A 24,542-nucleotide genomic window follows, 5' to 3' on the forward strand; every position below is an offset into this window, starting at 1 on the left:
TTTTAGTAATTATGTTGGTATTAGGTTTTCAGAGGTTCAGTAAGTGACACAACTACCATGTGGTTTGAGTTAACAACTGTCTGATCTCTAGGTTATGGTGCTGCTGCAGCTGTGCCCAATGGAAATGATGCTAAACACAATGGTAAATGATCCCCTTATCTGTACTATGCCATATCAGATGTATTTGTTTATCTGGTACAATCATGCTTTTTCTGTAACACTGACGTCCCTGTTGCAGGCTATAGTGCTCCAGCTGCTGTACCCAATGGAAATGGTCAAAAATCAAAAGGTAAATCATTTTCTTTCTTTGAGTATCAATTTAGTGTTTTAGTAATTATATTGGTATTCAGAGGTTCAGTAAGTGGCACAAGTACCATTTGGTTTATTTGAATTACATCTGTTTTATTTCCAGGTTATGGTGCCGGTGTGCCTAATGGAAATGGACAAGGAGCTAAACCCAATGGTATAGTAACCTCCTATATTGGTGCCGCAATCATAGCTCATAATGATGCCTTTGCAAGGCAATTTTCATTGAGACTGTTCACCATGAGAAATGATTACTTGTTCCCAAACCGTCTGTGAACGATTGTTTCGGGTTCCGTTACGTTTAATCATTTATTTACAGGTTACGGTGCTGCTCCAGCTGCTGTGCCCAACGGACAAGGAGCTAAGCACAATGGTACGCCTAAATTCATTTTGTAAATTGTGTTTAAATATCAATCGAATTTTATAATATTGTTTAAATATCAATTTATAAAAAATAAGTTGTTTGGTGTCATTTACCTGAAACCTCTAGGTCAAGGAGCTGCAGCTGGTGCACCCAATGGACATGGTGCGCCGAATCCAAATGGTGTGTGTGTTGTACTTATGTGTTGTACTTCAGAGTGTGTACAACTAAAATTGGCATATAGATGGGTTGGTTGTTTAGCAAAAAAAAAAAAACTTGCGCAACTATGCGGCAAAACAGACTGGGTTGGCTTAGATTGTTGACAACAGGTCAACTATATTTTGTCCCCAATGTTTATGGAAAGCATAAATACATTTGCACAATGTTTCTCAAATACATTGCTAGTTGTTGGTTAGCTAGCGAATTGAAGTAATATTAGCATTGACATTGAATGAGTCAAAACACCTCAAAACAAGACATCGTATCAAGAACAAGGTTGAACTATCTGAAACGAGCCACTTACGATTCCCCACGTGGCAGTTTCTTGTCATTGTTGCTAACTATCTGGCCATCAGAATCACAACACCACACGGCCTTTTGCCCCTTTGAAGCGAGTGCATCGTTTTCGTGACGTTGTCAACCCGCCTCTATATTGCCAATATTCATTCAGCATGACTAAATTAACAAGTTTACACTAGCACTGGATGCTAGTCTTGTTACATGATTAAGTAGCTTTCCTCATCTTTTCCCGAGATGACTTCTGCATGTCCGTGTGTGGTTAATGGTGGAGGAGTTTGCGTTAAGTCACAGCATGTGTTTTGTGTGTTCATATTGTGTGTTTTGCGTGTTCATATTATTCATATTTTACAAGCTTATTTCTGTAACACTATGTATATGTGTGTTAAATTGTGGAGGAGTTTGAGTTGGGTCACATCATGTTGTTTTGTGTATTGTATGTGTTTCACAGCTGGCATGAAAGGACCCATGAAAGGATACGGCCGACCACCTTTTGGTGCAGGTAAAGTACTGTGTTCTCTAACCACCCACCATTTCTTTATAGCATAATAATCTATAATTTATCACAATGACCACATATTTGCTCCTTTGTTCTTGTTTTGGTATCAGGTGCTTCTCTTGGAATGGGGACTCGAAAGGGTCTGAGGGTACCTCAACTAGCTGCAAACAGGAGGGGAGGTAAGTGAGAAACTGAAAATTGTGTATGGGTATATGAATTCACTTTTTATAGATGCTTGTTTTACCTAACTATTAATGTTGTAATTTGTGTTTCCAGTGTATGGCAGTAATGGGTATGGCGGTAATGGATATGGTGCACAGCCAATGAATGGTGAGTTGATACAAAACTATCTGAGCTATTTAAAAAAATTAAAAATTAAAAACAATATACTTTTGACCCTTGTCCATTGTCTAACCAGGCTACAGGCCAAATGGTGCCTATGCCAGGGCTGGCCTTGGCCTGGGTGGTGGCCTCTCGGCTAGATACTCTAATGGAGGAGGCCAAAAAAGACCCACGCAGGGTAAGCTTAGCATTGTGTTTGAATAAGTCTTCCTCAGCTGTTGATATGAAAAGTGTTTTGTTTATTTACACCACTTGTGATTCTCTCTGTAGGTTACGGTGGTCCCAATGGACAAGGCGTTAAACCCAATGGTAAATCTCCCTTTTTCTTTATATGCACATGTTGTGTTTTACCAAGTTAGTATGTTTTAAGATATTCAGTAAGGCTATACACATAATTATTTCACATTTCTCACTTCGCCATAGTGTGGATGTTTGGGATTGGATCAATCGCGGTAAATCGAGTTATGGGAATCAAAATAATAATTTGTCAATCATGGTAAAAGGAAAAATGATTAGCTGTAGCACAACGCATGTATTGTACATACTTAAACTTGATTTGGACATTACATTTATGGGACATTGCAACTCAATAGATGCTAGTCAGCCTGCAAGGTAAACACTTCTAAGGTAAGTTAAATACATTACATTACCAAAAGTATGTGGACACCTGCTCATCGAACATCTTATTCCAAAATCGTGGGCATTAATATGGAGTTGGTCCCCCCTTTGCTGCTATAACAGCCTCCACTCTTCTGTGAAGGGTTTCTACTAGATGTTGGAACATTATTCTGGGGATTGCTTCCATTCAGCCAAAAGAGCATTAGTGAGGTCAGGCACTGATGTTGGGCGATTAGGCCTGGCTCGTAGTCGGTGTTCCAATTAATCCTAAAGGTGTTTGATGGGGTTGAGGTCAGGGCTCTGTGCAGGCCAGTCACGTTCTTCCATATCGATCTCAACAAATCATTTCTGTATGGACCTCGCTTTGTGCACGGCGGCATTGTCTTGCTGAAACAGGAAAGGGTCTTTCCCAAACCGTTGCCACAAAAGTTGGAAGCACAGAATAGTCTAGAATGTCATTGTATGCTGTAGCGTTAATATTTCCCTTCACTGGAACTAAGGGGCCATGCCCGAACCATGAAAAACAGCCCCGAACCATTGTTCCTCCTCCACCAAACTTTATAGTTGGCACTAGGTAGCATTCTCCTGGAATCCGCCAAACCCAGATTTGTCCGTTGGATCACGTTTCGACTGCTCCAAAGTCCAATAGCGGCGAGCTTTACACCACTCCAGCCGACCCTTGGCGTTGCACATGGTGATCTTAGGCTTGTTTGCGGCTGCTTGGCCATGGAAACCCATTTCACGAAGCTCCCGACAGGTTGAGAGAATGCCAAGAGTGTGCAGAGCTGCAAAGGGTGGCTACTTTGAGGAATCTCAAATATATAAAATATATTTTGATTTGTTTAACACTTTTTTGGTTACTACATTATTTCATAGTTTTCATGTCTTCACTATTATTCTACAATGTAGAAAATGGTAAAAAAAAAATAATAATTTAAACCCTTGAATGAGTAGGTGTGTCCAAACTTGACTGTTACTATATATATAGTGCATTTGGAAAGTATTCAGACCTCTTTACTTTTTCCACATTACAGCCTTATTCGAAAATGTTTTAAATCGTTTTCCCCCCTCATCAATTTACACACAATACCCCATATAGACAAAGCAAAAACAGGTTTTTAGACTTTTTTTGTAAAATGTGTGTAAAAAACATATCACATTTACATAAGTATTCAGACCCTTTACTCAGTAGTTTGTTGAACCCCCTTGGCAGCGATTACTGCCTCGAGTCTTCTTGGGTATGACGCTACAAGCTTGGCACACTTGTATTTGGGGAGTGTCTCCCATTCTTCTCTGCAGATCCTCTCAGATCCTCTCAGTCTGAGGTGCTGAGCGTTCTGGAGCAGGTTTTCATCAAGGATCTCTGTACTTTGCTACGTTCATCTTTCCCTCGATCCTGACTAGCCTCCACCATGCTGCCACCACCATGCTTCGCCATAGGGATGGTGCCACGTGAAAAGTCACTGAGCTCTTCAGTAAGGCCATTCTACTGCCAATGTTTGTCTATGGAGATTGCATGGCCGTGTGTTCGATTTTATACATCTGTTAGCAATGGGTGTGGCTGAAGTAGCCAGATCCACTAATTTAAATGGGTGTCCACATACTTTTGTATATATGGGATGTATAGACATTATGGACAGAATGTGGATAGAATATGTATTATATATGAAGAATACATGGATAGAATAGTATATGTGCAGCAATATTTTCATAGGATGGCCTTGACTAAAATACAGTATATACATACAGTTCCAGTCAAGTTTGGACACACCTACTCATTCCAGGGTTTTTCTTTATTTTTACTATTTTCTACATTTCAGAATAATAGTGGAGACATCAAAACTATGCATCTTACAGGGAGAATTTCTGTATTTTGAAAGTTACATCCCGCAATTCACTTCTGCCATGAGGCAGAGAGAGAACTTTGCCTTTTTAAAACTTAAATTACAGTGCATTTGGGGTAAAAAAAAAAAAAGAAAAAAATGTAAAGTAACATTTTTGGGTGAATACAAGAAGTGTTAAGTTAAAAATGTTATAATTGGTGGAGTACTGTGGATGCCAATATCCCTGTGAGCCTCCCAGACCTATGTTGCCCCAGGTTAAGAACATAAATTGTAGATTCATAATATTTAATTGTATTACACCCTCTAAACGTATTGCAAGGACCCCTGTGCCAAAATTTGTTTAATCTGTTCTTAGTAATATTAATTAAAAAAATGTAATGTAAAAAATATACACTGAGTGAACAAAACATTAAGGACACCTGCTCTTTCCATGACATAGACTGACCAGGTGAATCCAGGTGAAAGCTATGATCCCTTATTGATGACACTTGTTAAATCCACTTCAATCTGTGTAGATGAAGGGGAGGAGACAGGTTTAAAGACAGATTTTTAAGCCTTGAGACATGGATTATATGTGTCTGCCATTCACAGGGTGGATGGGCAAAACCAAAGATTTAAGTGCCTTTGAACGTGGTATGGTAGTAGGTGCCAGGCGTCAAGAACTGCAACGCTGCTGGGTTTTCACGCTCAACAGTTTCCCGTGTGTATAAAAAATGGTCCACCACCCAAAGGACATCCAGCCAACTTGACACAACTGTGGGACGCATTGGAGTCAACATGGGCCAGCATCCCTGTGGGCTGTTCTGAGGGCACTTTGAGAACCCCCTGGCCTAAGTGGTACAACCATGAACATTGGTTTGAATCTGTCTGATCTCTAGGTTATGGTGCTCCTGCAGCTGTGCCAAATGGAAATGGTGCTAAAAAAAACAAAGGTAAATCTCCCTTTTTTTCTTTGTATGCTAATTTTGTGTTTTACTAAGTATTTAAGGATTATCTTATGCTTGGAGGTTCAGTAAGGGAAACATGGTGCTGCTGTGCCCAATGGAAATGGTGCTAAGCCAATGGTAAACCGCCTTGGCTCCGTTTCTGTTCATTCTAGATCATTCATGTTGAATTAGCAGTATACTATAATTAGGTGTGCTTGCTGAAAGCAAGAACAACAGCTGAAATCGGCCATTTATTATTCGCCTTCCGCTGCCACCTGTAGCAACAAAACCATCAAAGCTACTAATACCAAAACAACTATAAAATGTACAAGCTGATTGTCTTCAGGTTGCTAGAAATAAACTTCTTGATATTAATTATACTTTTCACACTACAACCATATTTGCATAAATCCCAATGCATTTCAATGGCCATAGACTTGAACGGTAAAAAAATATATACAGAAATGGAGACACATCTCCTATTGAACTGTTTAAGCTATCGACATCTGTCACGTTCGTCATAATGATGAGACCAAGGTGTGAGTAGAGTTCCACATAATTTTAATAAACTGAAACTCACCTAACAAAACAACAAACAACCAAACGAAATGTGAAGCTACTGATGTGCACTAAGGCAACTATACATACAACACCCCTAGACATACAAAAACCCTAGACATACAAAAACTAGCGTACCCACCCTAGTCACACCCTGACCTAACCAAAATATATAGAAAAACAAAGATATCTAAGATCAGGGCGTGACAACATCAAACCAACATTGAAATGTGCAGACTGACTAAACATAGATTGCTTATATACAGCTTTTTGTTACTATTTATAATTTGAACTATAACAATTTGACATTTGCATAAACGGTCTATAGGCTTTAATGGGAAGTATTTGGATTCGCCACTGCTCAACCGTTTATTCTACAAACACCACACTAACGTTGAAATGTGTAGACTAACTCAACTAACATTGGTTTTAAAAAGCTTTTTGAATATATTTATACTTTTTGGACTAACATTCCACATTTACATAAAAGCTCCATAGGCTATGATTGGTACAATTTGCTTTTCCTCACTGCTCTTGAAGCATTGCATTTACAAACACCAAACGTTGACATATACAGATTGACTGAACTTAGATTGCTTGTAAAAAAATATTGTTGATACTATTTGTACTTTTAACCCTAACCATTTTATATTTTCAATAAATGCTCCGTAGACTTCAATGGTCAAATTGGATCCGACACCTTTCTTGAACCATTTATGCTACAAACACCAAACCAATGCTGACGTGCTGACTGACTCAACTGCTTGTCAAAAGATTGTTGATACTATTTATACTTTTTGAACTAAAACTATTTTAAATTTGCACTATTTTAAATTTGCATCCATAGTCGACAGAAAGGCACATTTTTGAATTTGCCACTGCTCTTGATCCGTTTAAGCTACAAACACCGAACCAACATTGAAATATGCAGACTGACCCAACTTAGATTGTTTTAACACATCTTTGTGCTACCATTCATCATGTATAATCTATAAAGCTTGTTGTATTCCCACTTCAATGGCAGAATGCAGGCTTCAACATACTAAACTGAGATCACTGCTACAGAACACTTAAAAACACATTTCAAGGCTTACGATGCTATAGGGTGCGTTTGTAAATTCACTCTGGCTATCTATTCTGATTTCAGAGCGCTCTCATCTGAGTGTGCCAGAGTGCAGAATGACTGATTTAATTTACGAATGCTCAACACCCGCTGAATATGGCCCGTGTCAGTAAACATTGGCAAAATAGTGTCATTAAATTGTTGCCAGCAGCACAGTTACAGTCACCAACGCTCTGGATAACATGAAAACAGCCCAACCAGCTCTGCTAGGGCAAGGTAAATAGAGTGAAGTGTTCTCGCATTTGTGTCTGGAAGTAGCTTGCAAGCTAGCCAACGTTAGCCAGTTAGCTTGGGTGCTTAACTGCCGTTGTGAGGTCACAACGCTCGGATCAATCCTACTCCTCGGCCAGAGTGTCCAGTGTGCGCTCTAAACGCTCTGAATTTACAAACGGACAATCTGACAACGCTCTGAATTTATGAATGCCCAGCGCGCACTCTGAGCACATTCTGGCACTCCAGAGTGAATTTTACGAACACACCCATAGTACTCCCTCTAGCCTACTATACTAACTCACTATAGTAACTCCACACTACAGCTCACCACACAACTAACCCATAGGCCTATAACAGCCCTATTACTACCATTGCTAATACTAAAATTACTACTGCAGTCACTACCACTACTACTATTTCACAACAATAAATACTTTAAGACATGCAATCACACACCTTTTCTTTAGGAAATGTCATTTTGTACTTGTTTTTGTTGTGACAACTGTGTTGTTTATAGGCTATGGTGCTGGAGCTGATGTGCCAAATGGACAAGGTGCCAAACCCAATGGTAAGTCCAACCAAAACAATTCTGTCAATTTATCGTTAGTGTTTTAGCATATATCAGTATTATGTTTTCAGAGGTTACGTGACACAACTACCATTTGGTTTGAGTTAACATTTGTCTGGTTTCTAGGTTATAGTGCTGGAGCTGGTGTACCCAATGGACAAGGAGCTAAACCCAATGGTAATGTAAACCCCATACATTGGTGCTACAATCACAGCTATTAAAGATGCCATTGCCAAGTGAAATTTCTATTGAAACTGTTCACCATGATAACTGTTTTTTTAACTGCACGTAGTCCAGGGATTCTTGAAAGACGGGACAATCCCAATAATAAATAAAAAAATCTTAATATTAACAACATTGTAAATATACTCCATCAGACACCATAAAAGGCATTTACAAATAAGTGTTTAAAGATCTTGATTGTTTCATTCTAACATTAGATTATTCAAATATGTAATACACATCTCCAAACTCAATAGTAAGTCCTCCCTGGAATTTTTTTTGCGAAGTTTCCTAAATCTTATGATTGTTGTTGTTGAGCCATGTCATTCGAGCTCCCAATTTTGTTTGAAATCTGTCACAATCATCTTTAAGTAAAAAGTTTAGAATTTATTCTTTCTGTGGGGATAACTTCAGGTTATGGTGGTGTACCCAATGGATATGGTCCCAGACCCAGTGGTAAGACTGCAACGTTACTCAGTTGTATTCATTCCTTTTTTGTTCTATAGTTATGGTCATTTGATATCAAACCAGTTGTAATGACCATCTAAGACCATAAGTCAATGCATTTGTCTGTTTCTGATGCCTAGGGTATGGATATCCCAATGGTGGGGCAAAGGCACCCAAACCAGGTAAATATCAACAACACGTCCCAACCCGTGTACGACCCGACTGATTTCAGATAGAAATGCGAGTTATAGACCTGTTATTCTCATTTAATGCAAGTCGTAGATCCTTTTTATGAGCGATACTTCTATGCTTCCCTTTCTGTAAGTTCTGTTTTTTTGTTTTTTACTTTCTGTTTTGTACATCAGCTTCAAACTGCTGAAAATATGATATTTTTGGTTATTGAAAAGATATTTCACAGAATTTTAGATGGAACAATCTTGAGCCACCCATAAGAAAATATATGCACACATTACTGTAAGTCGCTTTGGATAAAAGTGTCTGCTAAATGGCATATATTATAAAATTGTATTATATATTATTATATACACTACCGTTCAGAAGTTTGGGGTTACTTAGAAATGTCCTTGTTTTTGAAAGACAAGAAAAAAGTGATCACTGATCAAATTGATCAGAAATACAGTGTAGACATTGTTAATGTTGTAAATGACTATTGTAGCTGGAAATGGCTGATTTTTTAAAACTATTTTCTTTATGAAATATCTACATATGTGAACAGAGCCCCATTATCAGCAACATCACTCCTGTGTTCCAATGGCACATTGTGTTAGCTAATCCAAGTGTATCATTTTAAAAGGCTAATTGATCATTAGATAACCCTTTTGCGATTATGTTAGCACAGCTGAAAACTTGTTCTGATTAAAGAAGCAATAAAACTGTCCGCCTTCAGACTAGTTGAGTATCCGGAGCATCAGCATTTGTGTGTTCGATTACAGGCTCAAAATGACCAGAAACAAAGAACTTTCTTCTGAAACTCGTCAGTCTATTCTTGTTCTGAGAAATTAAGGCTATTCCATGCGAGAAATTGCCAAGAAACTGAAGATCTTGTACAACTCTGTGTACTACTCCCTACACAGAACAGCGCAAACTGGCACCTAACCAGAATAGAAAGAGTGGGAGGCCTCGGTGCACAACTGAGCAAGAGGAAAAGTACATTAGAGAGTCTAGTTTGAAAAACAGACGGCTCACAAGTCCTCAACTGGCAGCTTCATTAAATAGTACCCGCAAAACACCAGTCTCAACTTCAACGGTGAAGAGGCGACTCCGGGATGCTGGCCTTGAGCCATATCTCAGACTGGCCAATAAAAAGAAAAGATTAAGATGGGCAAAATAACACAGACATTGGACAGAGGAACTCTGCCTAGAAGGCCAGCATCCCGGAGTCGCCTCTAAACTGTTGACATATTAATGCTATATTTGATCTCAAGGTTATGGTGCAGGAGCTGGTGTACCCAATAGATATGGAGCGTAACCTAATGGTAAATTACTGCTAAAGTGTTTGAAAGTCCTGAAAAGTGTATCCAATATTTATTTTTTCTACACATAATACTCCATTTAAAAAAAAAAAACATTTGAAAATGAAATACAGAAATATCTAATTTACCTAAGTATTCACACCCCTGTATCAATACTTTGTAGAAGCAATTACAGCTGTGAGTCTTTCTGGTTCAGTCTCAGAGCTTTCCACACCTAGTTTGTGCAACAATTATTTTAAAAATTCTCCCAGTTCTGTGAAATTGGTTGTTGATCATTGCTAGACAGCCATTTAAGTCTTGCCATAGATTTTCAAGCAGATTTAATCAGACTGTAACTCGGCCACTCAGGAACATTCACTGTCTTGTTGATAAGCAATTCCAGTGTCGATTTGGCTTTGTGTTTTAGGCTATTGTTCTGCTGAAAGGTGAATTCCTCTCCCAGTGTCTGGTGGAAAGCAAACTGAGCCAGGTTTTCCTCTAGGATTTTGCCTGTGCTTAGTTCCATTTTGCTTTATTTTTATCCTGAAACAGCCCAGTCCTTAACGATTACAAGCATAGCCATAACGTGATGCAGCCACCACTATGCTTGATAATGTGGAGAGTGGTACTCCATAATGTGTTGTAATTGGATTTGCCCCAAACGTAACACTTTGTATTCAGGACAAAAAGTGAATTGCTTTGCCACATTTTTTGCAGTATTTCTTTAGTGCTTTGTTGCAAACAGGATGCATGTTTTAGAATATTTTTTATCTGTACAGTCTTCCTTCTCTTCAGTCTGTCAATTAGGTTAATATTGTGGAGTAACTACAATGTTGTTGATCCATCCTCAGTTTTCTCCTATCACAGCCATTAAACTCTCCAAATGTTTTAAAGTCACCATTGGCATCATGGTGAAATCCCTGAGCGGATATTCAATGTCTGCTTTTTTTTCTCATCCAACTACCAATAGTTACCCTTTGTGAGGTATTGGAAAACCTCCCTCGTGTTTATGGTTGAATCTGTGTTTGAAATTCACTGCTCGACCGAGGAACCTTACAATTATCTGTATGTGTGGGGTACAGAGATGAGGTAGTCATTAAAAAATCATGTTAAACACTATTATTGCACACAGAGTCCATGCAACTTGTTGGGTTACACACTTTTCAGCTTTTAAATTTAATTAATTTGTAAAGAATTCAAAAAAACAAATTCTGCTTTAACATTATGGGGTATTGTGTGTAGGCCAGTGACAAAAATCTAAATGTAATCTATTTAAAATTCAGGTTGTAACACAAAATGTGTCAAAAGTAAATGGGTGTGAATACTTTCTGAAGGCACTATCTGATCTGTTGAATAGGAAGTGTCTACATTAAAACTATTATGGTGAATTTGCAGTAGGTCGATTAGGACTTTTCAGTAGGTGTAAATCGTAATTGTTTTGTTGTTATTTCCAGGTTATGGTGCTGGAGCTGGTGTGTCCAATGGACAAGGAGCTAATGGTAAGTCTACCCTGGAAGTTTGTTTAGATTCCATCCCAGGTAATACATGTATCTTCTTGATTGTGCTGTAGCAAGTTGATATGTTACTGGTATATGTTGTAGGTTATGGAAATGGATCACCTCAACCTCAAAATACTAAAGGTGTCGGAGCAGGTGCACCCATTGGAGGAACTAAAGCGTCAAATGGAGGAGCTAAAGCACCAAATGGTGGTAAGCATTCACTATCAAAAGCTGAGATTGTGTAAATGTTAAGAACTGCGCCCCTATGCACTGTATGTTTGAACATTTGTATTATTTAAAATAGAACATTTGCTCACTCTATCCAATGTTTGCCATTTTCCAATGTTCGTCAATTGCCACTTTGATCTTAACTTGTAAGCAATGTACATTGTAATGCGCACTTGATTTGTGAGTCAGTATTGTTAACTCTTGTGGTTCCTAGGGTATGGTGTTCCTGCTGGTGTACCCAAAGAAGTCAATACTGGTAAATGCTCCATGTTGTCTGATTGTGGCCTCAGCTTTTTCCCGTCTTAACCTGTTTGATGAGTCCATTTTGTTCTGTATGGTTGAGTTTATCTTGTATGTGGTTTGTCTCAACATGTCTTACAATATGTGTCTTCTGATCTAATATGGGTGAAACTAGTATGGTGTTTAAAGCACGTTTTCATGTTCTTCTTGCATGTTGTAATTTGTGTCAATCGGTCTGCACTGTACAGTTTGTCTATATATGTGGTTTGTCTCAGAGTAACTACTAAGGTATTATGGTGCATGTGTTTTATTTTATAAGCAATAATTGAGCAGTATTGCATTTCAGATTTCAAGCATGTCTTTCTCTACTATTTATGCGTGTGCTGTATGTCTGTCGTGGTTTGTGTTAATCGGTAAGACGTCCCTTGTTTGTTTTATCTCCTAAATGATCATGCCAAGATACTGTCATACTGCATGTTTCACTGTTGCACTTTTTCACTGATTAGTTATCTTTTAGTTGGTACAAAGTTACTGTGTTTTGGTTCCCAGGTTACGGCATGCCAAATGGTCAGGGTACTAAAGGTGTTGGTGCACCGAATGGAAAGGGCCCCAAAGGTGAAGTTCTTACTCCTGAAGCACTAAGCCTTGCACCAGCACCCGAGCCAGGACTTGTAGTACCTGAGCCAACAAAGGGTGTAGCTCTAATCTTTCCACAAGGGAAGACATACCCTAAGCCAGCACCAGTTCCACAAGGGAAGCTTTTCCCTAATCCAATACCTATAGTACCACAGGCAAAGAGTCCAAAGACAGCGCCAGAGCCAGCACCGGTTCCACAAGGAAAGACATACGCTAAGCCAGCACCAAAGCTAGCACCTGTCGTTCCACAAGGAAAGCCGTGCCCTAACAAAGCACCAGAGGCAGCGCCAGTTCCACATGGGAAGACATACCCGAAGCCAGCATCTGTAGTACCACAGGCAAAGAGTCCGAAGCCAGCGCCAGTTCCACAAGGGAAGCCGTACCCTGAGCCAGCACCTGTCTTTTCACAATGGAAGCCGTACCCTGAGCCAGCACCTGTCGTTTCACAAGGGAAGCCGTACCCTGAGCCAGCACCTGTCGTTTCACAAGGGAAGCCGTACCCTGAGCCAGCACCTGTCGTTTCACAAGGGAAGCCGTACCCTGAGCCAGCACCTGTCGTTTCACAATGGAAGCCGTACCCTGAGCCAGCACCTGTCGTTTCACAATGGAAGCCGTACCCTGAGCCAGCACCTGTGGTTCCACAAGGAAAGACGTACCCTAAACTAGCACCAGAGCCAGCATCACAGGCAAGAAGTCCAAAGCCAGTGGCACCAGCCGTGCCTCAAAGAAAGAGTCCCAAAGTACCAAACATGGGTAAAACTCTACTATTCTCTGCATGTCCATGAGGTGGTGTGCCATGTTAATGGCATGCTTCGTATTTAGTTAGAATTTGTATCACACTGGCCAAGGGGTGTAGAAGCATCAGATTTTCTTAAAGCATGTAAGTAGCTAGCTATGGAAATAACCTGTATTGAAATGGAATATCCTCACATAAACAGGATAATGTTTATGGATGTTCAATCCATGGGAGAATATTTTTAAACCAACCTTTACTTGGCACTTCTTCCTTCTCGACTTGGAAGGAACCATTGTCTTCTGAATTCCCATGGCTAGTTGCAGGTGTATTTTGGAATTTAGGAAATGCTCTGTTAAATTAAATAAGTGTTTGTGCCATGAAGTAATCCAACAATGGACAGTGGGGTTCGCAATTGTTGACACCCTTGATAAAGATGAGCAAAAATTACTCTAAAATAAATCATTCAAATATCTCACATGGATAGGCAAACCATTCCATAAAAATGGAGCTCTATAGGAGAAAGCCCTGCCTCCAGCTGTTTGCTTAGAAATTCTAGGGACAGTAAGGAGGCCTGCGTCTTGTGACTGCAGCGTACGTGTAGGTATGTACGGCAGGACCAAATCGGAAAGATAGGTAGGAGCAAGCCCATGTAATGTTTTGTAGGTTGGCAGTAAAAGCTTGAAATCAGCCCTAGCCTTAACAGGATGCCAGTGTAGAGAGGCTAGCACTGGAGTAATGTGATCAAATGTTTTGGTTCCAGTCAAGATTCTAGCAGCCGTGTTTAGCACTAACTGAAGTTTATTTAGTGCTTTATCCGGGTAGCTGGAAAGTAGAGCATTGCAGTAGTCTAATCTAGAAGTGACAAAAGCATGGCTAAATTTTTCTGTATCATTTTGGGACAAAGTTCCTGATTTTTGCAATGTTACATAGATGGAAAAAGCTAATAATAATAATAATTGTATGTGTGGGGTACAGAGATGAGGTAGTCATTCAACAATGATGTTAAACAGTATTATAGCGCACAGTGTGAATCCATGCAACTTATTATGTGACTTACTAAGCACATTTTTACTCCTGAATTAATTTAGGCTTGCCATAACAAAGGGGTTGAATACTTACTGACTCAAGACATTTCAGTTAGTCAATTTTTACAATTTAATATTTTGAAAAATGTAATCCCACTTTGATATTATTGGGTATTGTGTGTAGGCCATTGACAAACAAATATAAATTTAATATATTTTAAATTCAGGCTATAACAAAACAAAATGTACGTCTAAATCTGTTTACATGTTTTATTACCGTGTTTAACATTGTCTGCTTTAGTTAGTGGTGTTTGCTTTAGTTTAGACAATGAAGGCTTTGACAGTGCCTGTATTTACACATTTTGGGCTGAATCCTAACTTGAGATCCATGCAACCAAGTCAGACTTTCGCATAGATCATGCATTGAAATGATGTCAATGAGAAATTTGTGCAAAGTTTCAAGATAAGGGTGCGGATTTCATGTTGGGTTTCCACCCCGTGTGTTTTCAGTGTTTACAATGTGCTAATTTTTTTGCACACCATGGTTGTTGTTCACTAGGGGACTATCTGTCATAGTTTTTTGTGTCAAAATGTTTCTGTCCATTGATGTTCTAAAAAGAAGAGCCTTATGTGGGAACTTCACTGGGAATGTTTAATTTTAGGCAAATAACTAAAACCAGAAGACCGTTGACATCATATTTGTTTACAATTTCAAACAAAAATGACCAGTGGCTGTAAATGGTGATGACCTTGTGGCCCTTAGGTTATGTCACTGTAAGTGAGGTCCCGGAGAAAAAAAATGGTGGGTCGGGCACACCTCCTGGGAAAGGTGATTGGGGCGTAGACCCTGAACCTCAGGTGCCAAAAAGTACTGAACCCATGGTTACAAAGGTTGTGCCTGCGTTGGTACCTGAAACCCTGACTAAAGGTGCACCAGGGGTGGCACTGGAAGAAGTGAGCATTAAAAGTGAGCCTGCAGTTGTACCTGAAAAATCAGCAGTGGAACATGAGGTGCTGGAATCTAAAGTTGGGCGTCCACCTGGTAAACTAACACTTGATATTGTTTGGGTCTTTGGATGTGTAAGTGCTGTCATATAAACACAGTGTATGTTTGTCACATAATCACTGGTCCTTGTATATGTCTACACCTGTCCCGCACCTGTGTAGTGCATGTGTATATGTACATGTCAAGTCTTCTGTTTGTCTTGTCAACAAGTTCATCACATGTTGCTGGCATCCATATGGTATCATGGACTGTTTGAGTGTGTCACATTTATTTATTTTGAATTGTTTTAGTGTGTTGGTTGTCATATTAATTTTATGTTTTTGTCGCCAAATAATTTAAGAAAATGTAGGTTTATTAATGTCATGATATGTTTTTTGTTATTGCACTTCTCTCATGTGTTGGTCTGTTGGAACTTCCACTGGTGAACTGCTGCATCCAATGTTATTGGACACGAATAATCGAAACGATACCATATAGATTGTAGGCTCAAGTATTTGTTTGATGTTCAGTGTGAAGCCTGTGGTCTGTCTGTCTATGTAGTCATTGGTTGTTACTAGACATCTCTTTGTGTTTCCCTGGTTTGAGATCAGTTTCAATCAATGTTTTAAGTATGATTACTGGATTACTGGCGGTTATTTGTCATGATAAATCTGTGGTGTAGCCTAATATTTCTCCGCGAGTAAGAGGATGTATGTTGAGGTCGGCCTTGCCAGGTCTTCTTTTATTGATACCGTTGTGACCCCTAGTAGATGGTGAAGGAGCTGGGAACCCCAATGGCAATGGGCAGGGAGCTAAACCAGCCAAACCTGGTAAACATCAGTTACTAGTAATATCAAGGAAAATATACAGTACAAATACACCCATAGATAAATACAAGTATAACTAATGTAGAAATAGTTTGCTACCCCAGCACCGCATTTTTATTGTGCTATTAGTATAATTATAGTTAGGTTTTGTTATTTTATTCATTGGTTTACTTGAATACATGGCATTCTATTTATATTGCATTTTTTCTGGCATGGATATTCTAGACTGTTGACCATCAGGAGTGCCAAATGGACAATGGGTGAAAATACCCAGTAATGGTTAACCAAGAGTACTATGTCCTATTCACAGGTGATCTGAATGGCATTTATTAAACAATGTGCCATGATCACCTCAACCTAAATGGTTTAAAGTGCATGCTGTTTTTCTGTTTTTGCCTATTTGAGCAGTTAATGTTTTTGCATGGATATTGTTGTTTGATCTGGCATGGTAACAACTGTTGGAATGTCTTTGTTATTGGACGGTGAATGTTGAGTCTCACTCTGAGTGCATGACCTTTGACTCATGCCTCTTCCCCAGATTGTTCACGTTGAGCACCTACGATGGTGTCCCACTTGGTTGACCTGTGCTGGTGGAGGAATTGTTCATTTATAGTGCTAAACCTAACTTGAACACAATAATAATATACGACATGTATAGGAGTTACACATTTGTAGAACAGTTAACTCGTACCTGATTTCACTTCACACCATGTTATTTAAGGTTATGGTCCAGGAGCTGGTGTCCCCATTGGCTTGGGTGCTAAACCCAATGGTAAATTTGCCCTAGAGCCTAATATCATACATTATTTTGCATGCCATCAATGAGGTCTTCCACACACTCAGCTTTCTGTGTATGATGATTAGGTTACGGAGGAGGAACTGGTGTAAACGGAGGTGGCGCGAAACCCAATGGTAAATTGTTACTGGTTAATCGAAGCAGTCATAGTAGCTATTTATTATAGATTATTTAAAGATGAATGTTACCACGTAGGCCCACAACATAACAGTCACTCTTATACAGTGCATTCGGAAAGTATTCAAACCCCTTCCCTTTTTCCAAATGTTGTTACATTACAGCCTTTTTCTAAAATTGATTAAATAGTTTTCCTCATCAATCTACACACAATACCCCACAATGACAAAGTGAAAACAGGTTTTTAGAAATGTTTGCAAAAACGGCAATACCTTATCTACAGAAGTATTCAGACCCTTTGCGATGACTCGAAATTGAACTCAGGTGCATCGCGTTTCCATTGATCATCCTTGATTTTTCTACAACTTGATTGGTATTCACCTGTGGTAAATTCATTTGCTTGGACATGATTTGGAAAGGCACACACCTGTTTGTATAAGGTCCCACAGTTGACAGTGCATGTCAGAGCAAAAACAAAGACATGAGGTCGAAGGAATTGTCCGTAGAGCCAGAGACAGGATTGTGTCGAGGCACAGTTCTGGGGAAGGGTAATACAAATGTCTGCAGCATTGAATGTCCCCAAGAACACAGTGTCCTCCATCATTCTTAAATGGAAAAAGTTTGGAACCACCAAGACTATCCTAGAGCTGGCTGCCCGGCCAAACTGAGCAATCGGGGGGGAAGCGTCTGCTAAATGACTTAAATGTAAATGTAAATGAAAGGGGCCTTGGTCAGGGAGGTGACCAAGAACCCGATGGTCAGTCTGACAGAGATCCAGAGTTCCTCTGTGGAAATAGGAGAACCTTCCAGAATGACAACCATCTCTGCAGCACTCCACCAATCAGGCCTTTATGGTAGAGTGGCCAGGGGGAAGCCACTCCTCCGTAAAAGGCACATGACAGCCGGCTTGGAGTTGCCAAAGGGCACCTAAAGGGCTCTCAGACCGTGAGAAACAAGATGCTTTGGTCTGACGAAACCAAGATTGAACTCTTTGGCCTTAATGCCAAGCATCACGTCTGGAGGAAACAGAGCCCGGACAACGCTCCCCATCCAACCTGACAGAGCTTGAGAGGATCTGCAGAGAAGAATGGGAGAAACTCCCCAAATACAGGTGTGCCAAGCTTGAAGGGTCATACCCAAGAAGACTCAAGGCTGTAATCGCTGCCAAAGGTGCTTCAACAAAGTACTGAGTGAAGGGTCTGAATACTTATGTAAATGTGATATTTCATATTATAATTTTTGTACATTTGCAAAAATTTCTAAAAACCTGTTTTTGCTTTGTCATTATGGGGTATTGTGTGTAGATTGAGGGGGGAAAATGTAATCCATTTTAGAATAAGGCTGTAACGTAACAAAATGTGGAAAAGGTCAAGGGGTCTGAACACATTCCGAGTGCACTGCATGTGGTGCTGGCAATATAATACCCAATGCTGAATTCATTATAGAAGAACTTTAGCAGAGATAATCGTGTGCAGGAGTTGTCTTTTCAAATAAGTGTTTTTAGTGGGGGTTTTGTACACATTTTTACATTATTGTGCATGCTATCAATGAGATCTTCTACACACTTGGATTTCTGTTAATGGTGAATAGGTTACGGTGTCGGAGCCGGTGCACCAAACGGACATGGAGTCAACCCCAATGGTAAATCTACTCTGTTGTCTTGTGTGGTTTTAAGCCTAAACAAAACGATTGCCATTTCATGTTGGCATCAGGTTTTCCAGTGCAATTATTTTTTGTTGAGCTGTTGTCTGTTGTCATTTTCTGTTGTCATTTTAATGGTTTGTGGGAGTTGACTTTTATATTAAGTTTAGTTTTCATCATACATTCTTGTGCATGCCATTAATGAGGTCTTCCACACTCTAAGATTTTGGTTAATGGTCATTAGGTTACGGTGCAGGAGCTGGTGTACCAAATGGAGGTGGTGTCCCCAATGGCTATGGTGCTAAACCAAATGGTAAATTGCTACTGTTTTGAAAAAGTCATATGTGGTTCTTGGAATAAAACCATAAAATTAATTATCAAAATAATTTATTGTTGACATTTCAGTCTTTGGTCACATACCTAAATGTTGACATGTGCAAAGGTAATAAAGTGTGGAGGAGTTGTCTTTTAAATTACACTTTTCATCATATGTTCTTGTCTGTCTTTTACTATTTTATGGTGGCACCAGGTTTCATATTTTTTGATGGGGTGTTGGTGTTGTCAATTTGCATGTTTTAAACATTGTAGTCTATTTCCCCTCTATTCTAATTCATGTTTAAAAGATGTCTCGAAGTGTGTGTGTGTGTAATGTATTTGTTTCTAACCCATTTATTGACTGTGTGCAATGCACTCAGTGGCTCTGTTTTGGAAATGCCTTTACCGATTGTCTTTTTAGAGGCTTCATTTCAAGTAAATCTGTGTGCCCTGACCGAATAAATGCATTATACTAGTGTCATTGGCCACAATTCATCTCCATATGCGTCTCCGATTTTGCTCAATGTAATGTAAATGTTTGTCCATGGTACAAGCACCATTTTCTATTGCACTCAGTAACTAAGTTCTGCTTTTTCAGATATTAAGTAAAAGATATTCAGACTTTGTGATATATTTGTTATAGGATATGGAGCTGGAGTATATCCAAATGGAGGGGGAGCTAATGCACCCAAACCAGATAAACACCTTGTTTTAAATAAGTTATGAGCCTTGCAACCTTTCTAACACCTGGCAGTGTTTTTTCTAAAGTGTGTAGTAAATGTTGTCTTGTGATCTATAGGTAATGGTGCTGTTGCAGGGGGCTATAATCCTGTTGCTGCCGGCTATGGATATGGACCTGGAGCAGGTAATACCAATACTCACTGTAGAATGATTGTGAGTGTGAACCATTTCCATTTTTGTACTGAAGAAAACATGTTCAATATAGGCTACTAAATGTCCTAATATAAATTCCTAAATGGATTTTCTTTGTGCAGGTGAAAATCCTTTCGCAGGGAAACCCAAACAACATAGTGGTGAGTACCCAGCTAGCACACAAGAGCATGCCCAAGCGAAAAACAATGAATTATATTACAAGTATACTTAAATATACAAAACAATAAAATACTTCAAATATGAGATGTACTTCTAGTATATCTTACGTATACTATAAATATAATATAATTACACTTCAACACACTTAAAAGTTTACTTTCAATTCATTGTTTTCGTATACTATAAATATACTATTATCAACCTTCAATACACTTATTAAAAGTGTACTTCAAATTCATTGTTTTTCAGTCTTAAAATATACTATATGTTCCCTATCATTAAACTTAAACACACTCATTAAAACTGTACTAAAATTTCAAACGCTTTAATTGTAATTTAGTAAATTAATTCTAAATACACTTGGAGTTGAAGCATAGATTTATTTTAAAGGAAACTCTGCTTGTGAGTGATCAAATACACAGTACCTTGCAAAAGTATTCATACTCCTTGCATTTCTTCACACTTTGTGTTACGAAGTGGGATTAAAATTGATTTGATTTGTTGTCAACAATGAACTCAAAATACTCATGTCAAAGTGGAAGAAAAAAAAGTTTGATTAATAAAAATGTGATAAGTATAGTCATTGCATAAGTATTCAGACCCTTTGAGGCAAGCCTAAATTATGCTGAACAAAAATATAACATGCAACAATTTCAAAGATTTTACTGAGTTACAGTTCATATAAAGAAATCAGTCAACTGAAATAAATTCACTAGGCCCTAATCTATGGATTTCACATGACTGGGAACAAAGATATGCATCTGTTGGTCACAGATAAATTGCAACAAAAAGGTAGGGGTGTGAATCAGAAAACCAGTCAGTATCTGGTGTGACCACCATTTGCTTCATGCAGCGCAACACGTCTCCTTCACAGAGTTGATCAGGATGTTGATTGTGGCCTGTGGAATGTTGTCCCACTCCTCGCTGCCAAAGGTGTTTCAAGCATGTATTGTCTCAAGGAGCTGAATACTTTAATTTTATCCAATTGTTCAGAGAACTTTAAGAAACATCATTATTTTTTTAGGAATTTCAGTACTTCAACGTAATGTTTCCTAGAGGTTCCCACAGGTTCTATTTAAAAACATCTGACTATATTCTGGGAACATTCTCCAAAATGTTGTGACATTACGGATGTTCTCAGAACATAAAGACAACTTAGAGAAACAACTATATTTTTGGACAATGTCATTACTTCATCAGAACATTTCATACAAGTTCTCATATGGTTCTATTTAAAAAATGATTTTACTATTGTAGGTTATGGTCAAGGTGTCTACCCTGGAGCTGGTTATGGATATGGCGCAGCTGCAAATGGAAATGGCTACGGTGGACCTGCAATTGGTAAGTTTAGCATTGCAGGCTGTTTGGATATTGAAGGGACACCGGTCTTGCCCTCATGTGGTAACACTATTTTTTTTTCTTAACATACAATGCATTTGGAAAGTATTCAGACCCCTTGAACTAATCGTTTCTATGCGACACGGCCAAGTGTAGAAGTAGATAGTTCGTCACACAGTGTGACCAAACAAAGATATACACACATGCAAGAGGCATATCTTATCGGATACAAAACATAGATTTAATATATTTCCGAATTTTCTATGATTTTTGGAAAGCCACCTGCAACAAGCTACTTTTTTCACATAATCGAGAACTAAGAAAGTATTGCCAAGAAGAGGTTAGTTGAAAAATCTATGGTGGTGGTTTGTATGGGGCTTTCCTGTAATGGACATCAAAAATCTTTGCTTATATCACATTATCTGGCCTACAATCTGTAGCTACATAAATGCTACCTCGTTAGAGGCATCCTACTGAGCACAAGATGTTGAACAGACGTCTTGTGCTCAGTTGGATTGTTCAAAATCACGCCATTTGGTCTACCTTGTATCTGTACCAATTCAAGTTAGTTGAGTAGTCTATGCTGATGGAGAGTTGCATGTTTTAGACACACTGGCTAGGACTGCTACACCTAAATGTGAGAAGCCTGATTTCTAAAATTGACTTTCTTAACATCTGGACCTTTCAGGCAAACCAGGACACTGTTTTAGCCATGTCTTTTTATAATAACAGTTTCAGACTCTGTAACTTTGGAGGGATACAACATTTACAGATCTGATTGAAAAGGAAGAGGGTAGGGCTATTTGTCAGAAAAGTTGCTTTACTGTCTGTATTACTTTCCACCTCTATCCCTAGTCAGTTTGAATGCCAAGCTCCAAACGTATGCTCAGGAAATGGCACCCGATTTACGGTGGAAGGGGTACACCGCATTTGTTTTGCTTACCCCAGTGCTTTTAAAGGGATAGTTCACCCAAATTACAAATATGTTGGTTTCCTTACCCTGTACGTAGTCTATGAACAAGGTATGGCAGCAGTTCTGGCCTTGATTTTGTGTATCTGGCCACTAGTTCTAGAATTTGTGGCACAAATGCAAGTCAATGGTACCAATATTATATATTTTCAATATTACAGTTGTCATGACTTTACCTCCTGGGTGAGGATCAAAGAGACCCCCCCTCTCTCCCACCGGGGGGGGGGGTTCTAGGACTTTAACGACCAGTCATAAACTTCCTCTCTTGTGCACTGCAATATGGAGAAGTCAAAAATACCACTCTGCCCCAAAACTTGAAGAGATTTCACAATGTATATGTCAGAGTTACATCTAAATGTTGTAAAACTTATATGATTAAATATGAAACTATTTGTAAAAACATATCAATGTGATTTTAACCTTCTAAATGAGAAATTGTATTTGATAAAGTTTTATCCAGTCATTAACCACGCCCACGTGAGAACAGACATTATGCCAGCATGATGGAACACCCCTTTTACCAGAGAGCTTTAAAAGGACTCGTAACAAAATTTTACATTAGACCAAGCAGGCGGACAGTGTAAGCCGGACATCGCGAATGGTTAGACTCTACTAGACCAGACAGCGTGGAGCGGTGGCTATACGGCTGACAAATAGTTTAAAACTACTAGACCAGTATACGTGCAGCGCGAGCTGAGTACGTGACAAATGGTCTAAAAATACAAGACCCTCTGAAACTAAATAGAGAAGAAAACTAGACTTGCACTGCCTGCAGCTTTGCATGTAAAGTAGTCTAGAACTTTGACCATAAGCATGAGGAAGATCTTATCAAACGATCATTGGAACGTCTGATGTATCCAGTCTAACGGACACTTCCAGAACAAAGAAAGCTACTACTACAACTACTAAGGACATGGTGATCTCTGGTGGACCACCAGAGACTTACACAACCAGAGATTTTCTGTCGAACTATTCGTCACAGACGAATCAGGCAATTTCAACAGAGAGAGACAACAAAGACATACAAGCGTAAATATTAACATTGCATTTCTAAATCCGAATGAGCGGTTGTTAGGGTGCACCGGTTAGTCGAGGTAATATGTACATGTAGGTAGAGTTATTAAAGTGACTATGCATAGATAATAACAGAGAGTAGCAGCAGAATATTACAGTTGTCATGACAATGCAAATAGTCTGGGTAGCCATCTGATTAGATGTTTAGGAGTCTTATGGCTTAGGGGTAGAAGCTGTTTAGAAGCCTCTACAACCTAAACTTGGCGCTCCGGTAGCAGAGTGAACAGTCTATGACTAGGGTGGCTGGAGTCTTTGACAATTTTTAGGGCCTTCCTCTGACACCGCCTGGTATAGAGGTCCTGGATGGCAGGAAGCTTGGCCCCGTTGATGTACTGGGCTGTACGCACTACCCTCTAGTGTCTTGCGGTCAGAGGCCGAGCAGTTGCCATACCAGGCAGTGATGCAACCCATCAGGATGCTCTCGATGGTGCAGCTGTACAACCTTTTGAGGATCTGAGGACCCATGCCAAATCTCTTCATTCTCCTGAGGGAGAATAGTTTTTGTTGTGCCCTCTTCACAACTGTCTTGGTGTGCTTGGACCATGTTCGTTTGTTGGTGATGTGGACGCCAAGGAACTTGAAGCTCTCAACCTGCTCCACTACAGCCCCGTCGATGAGAATGGGGGCGTGCTCGGTCCTCCTTTACCTGTAGTCCACAATCATCTCCTTTGTCTTGATCACATTGAGGGAGAGGTTGTTGTCCTTGCACCACACGGTCAGGTCTCTTCTGACCTCCTCCCTATAGGTTGTCTCGTCGTTGTCGGTGATCAGGCCTACCACTGTTGTGTTATCGGCAAACTTAATGAGGGTGTTGGAGTCTTGCCTGGCCGTGCAGTCATGAGTGAACAGGGAATTGAGTTGGAGACTGAGAACGCACCCAAGGGGCTACTCTGTTGAGGATCAGCGTGGCGGATGTGTTGTTACATACCATTATCACCTGGGGGTGGCCCTGGTAGGCTCGTGTCACTGGGCAGCTCTTGGCTGTGCTTCCCTCTGTAGTCTGTAATAGTTTGCAAGCCCTGCCACATCCGACGAGCGTCGGAGCCG

The 24,542-nt window shown here is 39.6% G+C and overlaps 1 protein-coding gene across 20 annotated transcripts in view; it reads left to right on the top strand.

The window, feature by feature from the left end:
* The window catches only part of cmn (calymmin), a 71,819-nt gene that overhangs the window by 8,042 nt on the left and 39,235 nt on the right, over window positions 1-24,542 (top strand). For 8 of the 20 annotated variants that reach the window (XM_071390998.1, XM_071390997.1, XM_071391012.1 and 5 more), the window contains exons 7-33: window positions 92-142; window positions 239-289; window positions 413-463; window positions 626-679; window positions 797-850; window positions 1,635-1,685; window positions 1,793-1,861; window positions 1,959-2,012; window positions 2,101-2,202; window positions 2,295-2,333; window positions 5,365-5,418; window positions 7,824-7,874; window positions 8,001-8,051; window positions 8,511-8,552; window positions 8,684-8,725; window positions 11,470-11,514; window positions 11,617-11,724; window positions 11,957-11,998; window positions 12,532-13,371; window positions 16,132-16,194; window positions 16,913-16,963; window positions 17,056-17,103; window positions 18,695-18,745; window positions 18,990-19,058; window positions 19,860-19,925; window positions 20,056-20,094; window positions 21,371-21,454. In XM_071390998.1, the coding sequence (XP_071247099.1) occupies window positions 92-142; window positions 239-289; window positions 413-463; window positions 626-679; window positions 797-850; window positions 1,635-1,685; window positions 1,793-1,861; window positions 1,959-2,012; window positions 2,101-2,202; window positions 2,295-2,333; window positions 5,365-5,418; window positions 7,824-7,874; window positions 8,001-8,051; window positions 8,511-8,552; window positions 8,684-8,725; window positions 11,470-11,514; window positions 11,617-11,724; window positions 11,957-11,998; window positions 12,532-13,371; window positions 16,132-16,194; window positions 16,913-16,963; window positions 17,056-17,103; window positions 18,695-18,745; window positions 18,990-19,058; window positions 19,860-19,925; window positions 20,056-20,094; window positions 21,371-21,454 (2,322 nt within the window). The remainder of the gene's footprint in view (window positions 1-91; window positions 143-238; window positions 290-412; window positions 464-625; window positions 680-796; window positions 851-1,634; window positions 1,686-1,792; window positions 1,862-1,958; window positions 2,013-2,100; window positions 2,203-2,294; window positions 2,334-5,364; window positions 5,419-7,823; window positions 7,875-8,000; window positions 8,052-8,510; window positions 8,553-8,683; window positions 8,726-11,469; window positions 11,515-11,616; window positions 11,725-11,956; window positions 11,999-12,531; window positions 13,372-16,131; window positions 16,195-16,912; window positions 16,964-17,055; window positions 17,104-18,694; window positions 18,746-18,989; window positions 19,059-19,859; window positions 19,926-20,055; window positions 20,095-21,370; window positions 21,455-24,542) is intronic. The other 12 variants (XM_071390999.1, XM_071391003.1, XM_071391014.1 and 9 more) reach the window with 12 other exon arrangements.

The sequence above is a fragment of the Salvelinus alpinus genome, chromosome 3 (assembly GCF_045679555.1).
Source record: "Salvelinus alpinus chromosome 3, SLU_Salpinus.1, whole genome shotgun sequence".
NCBI classification, from domain to species: domain Eukaryota; kingdom Metazoa; phylum Chordata; class Actinopteri; order Salmoniformes; family Salmonidae; genus Salvelinus; species Salvelinus alpinus.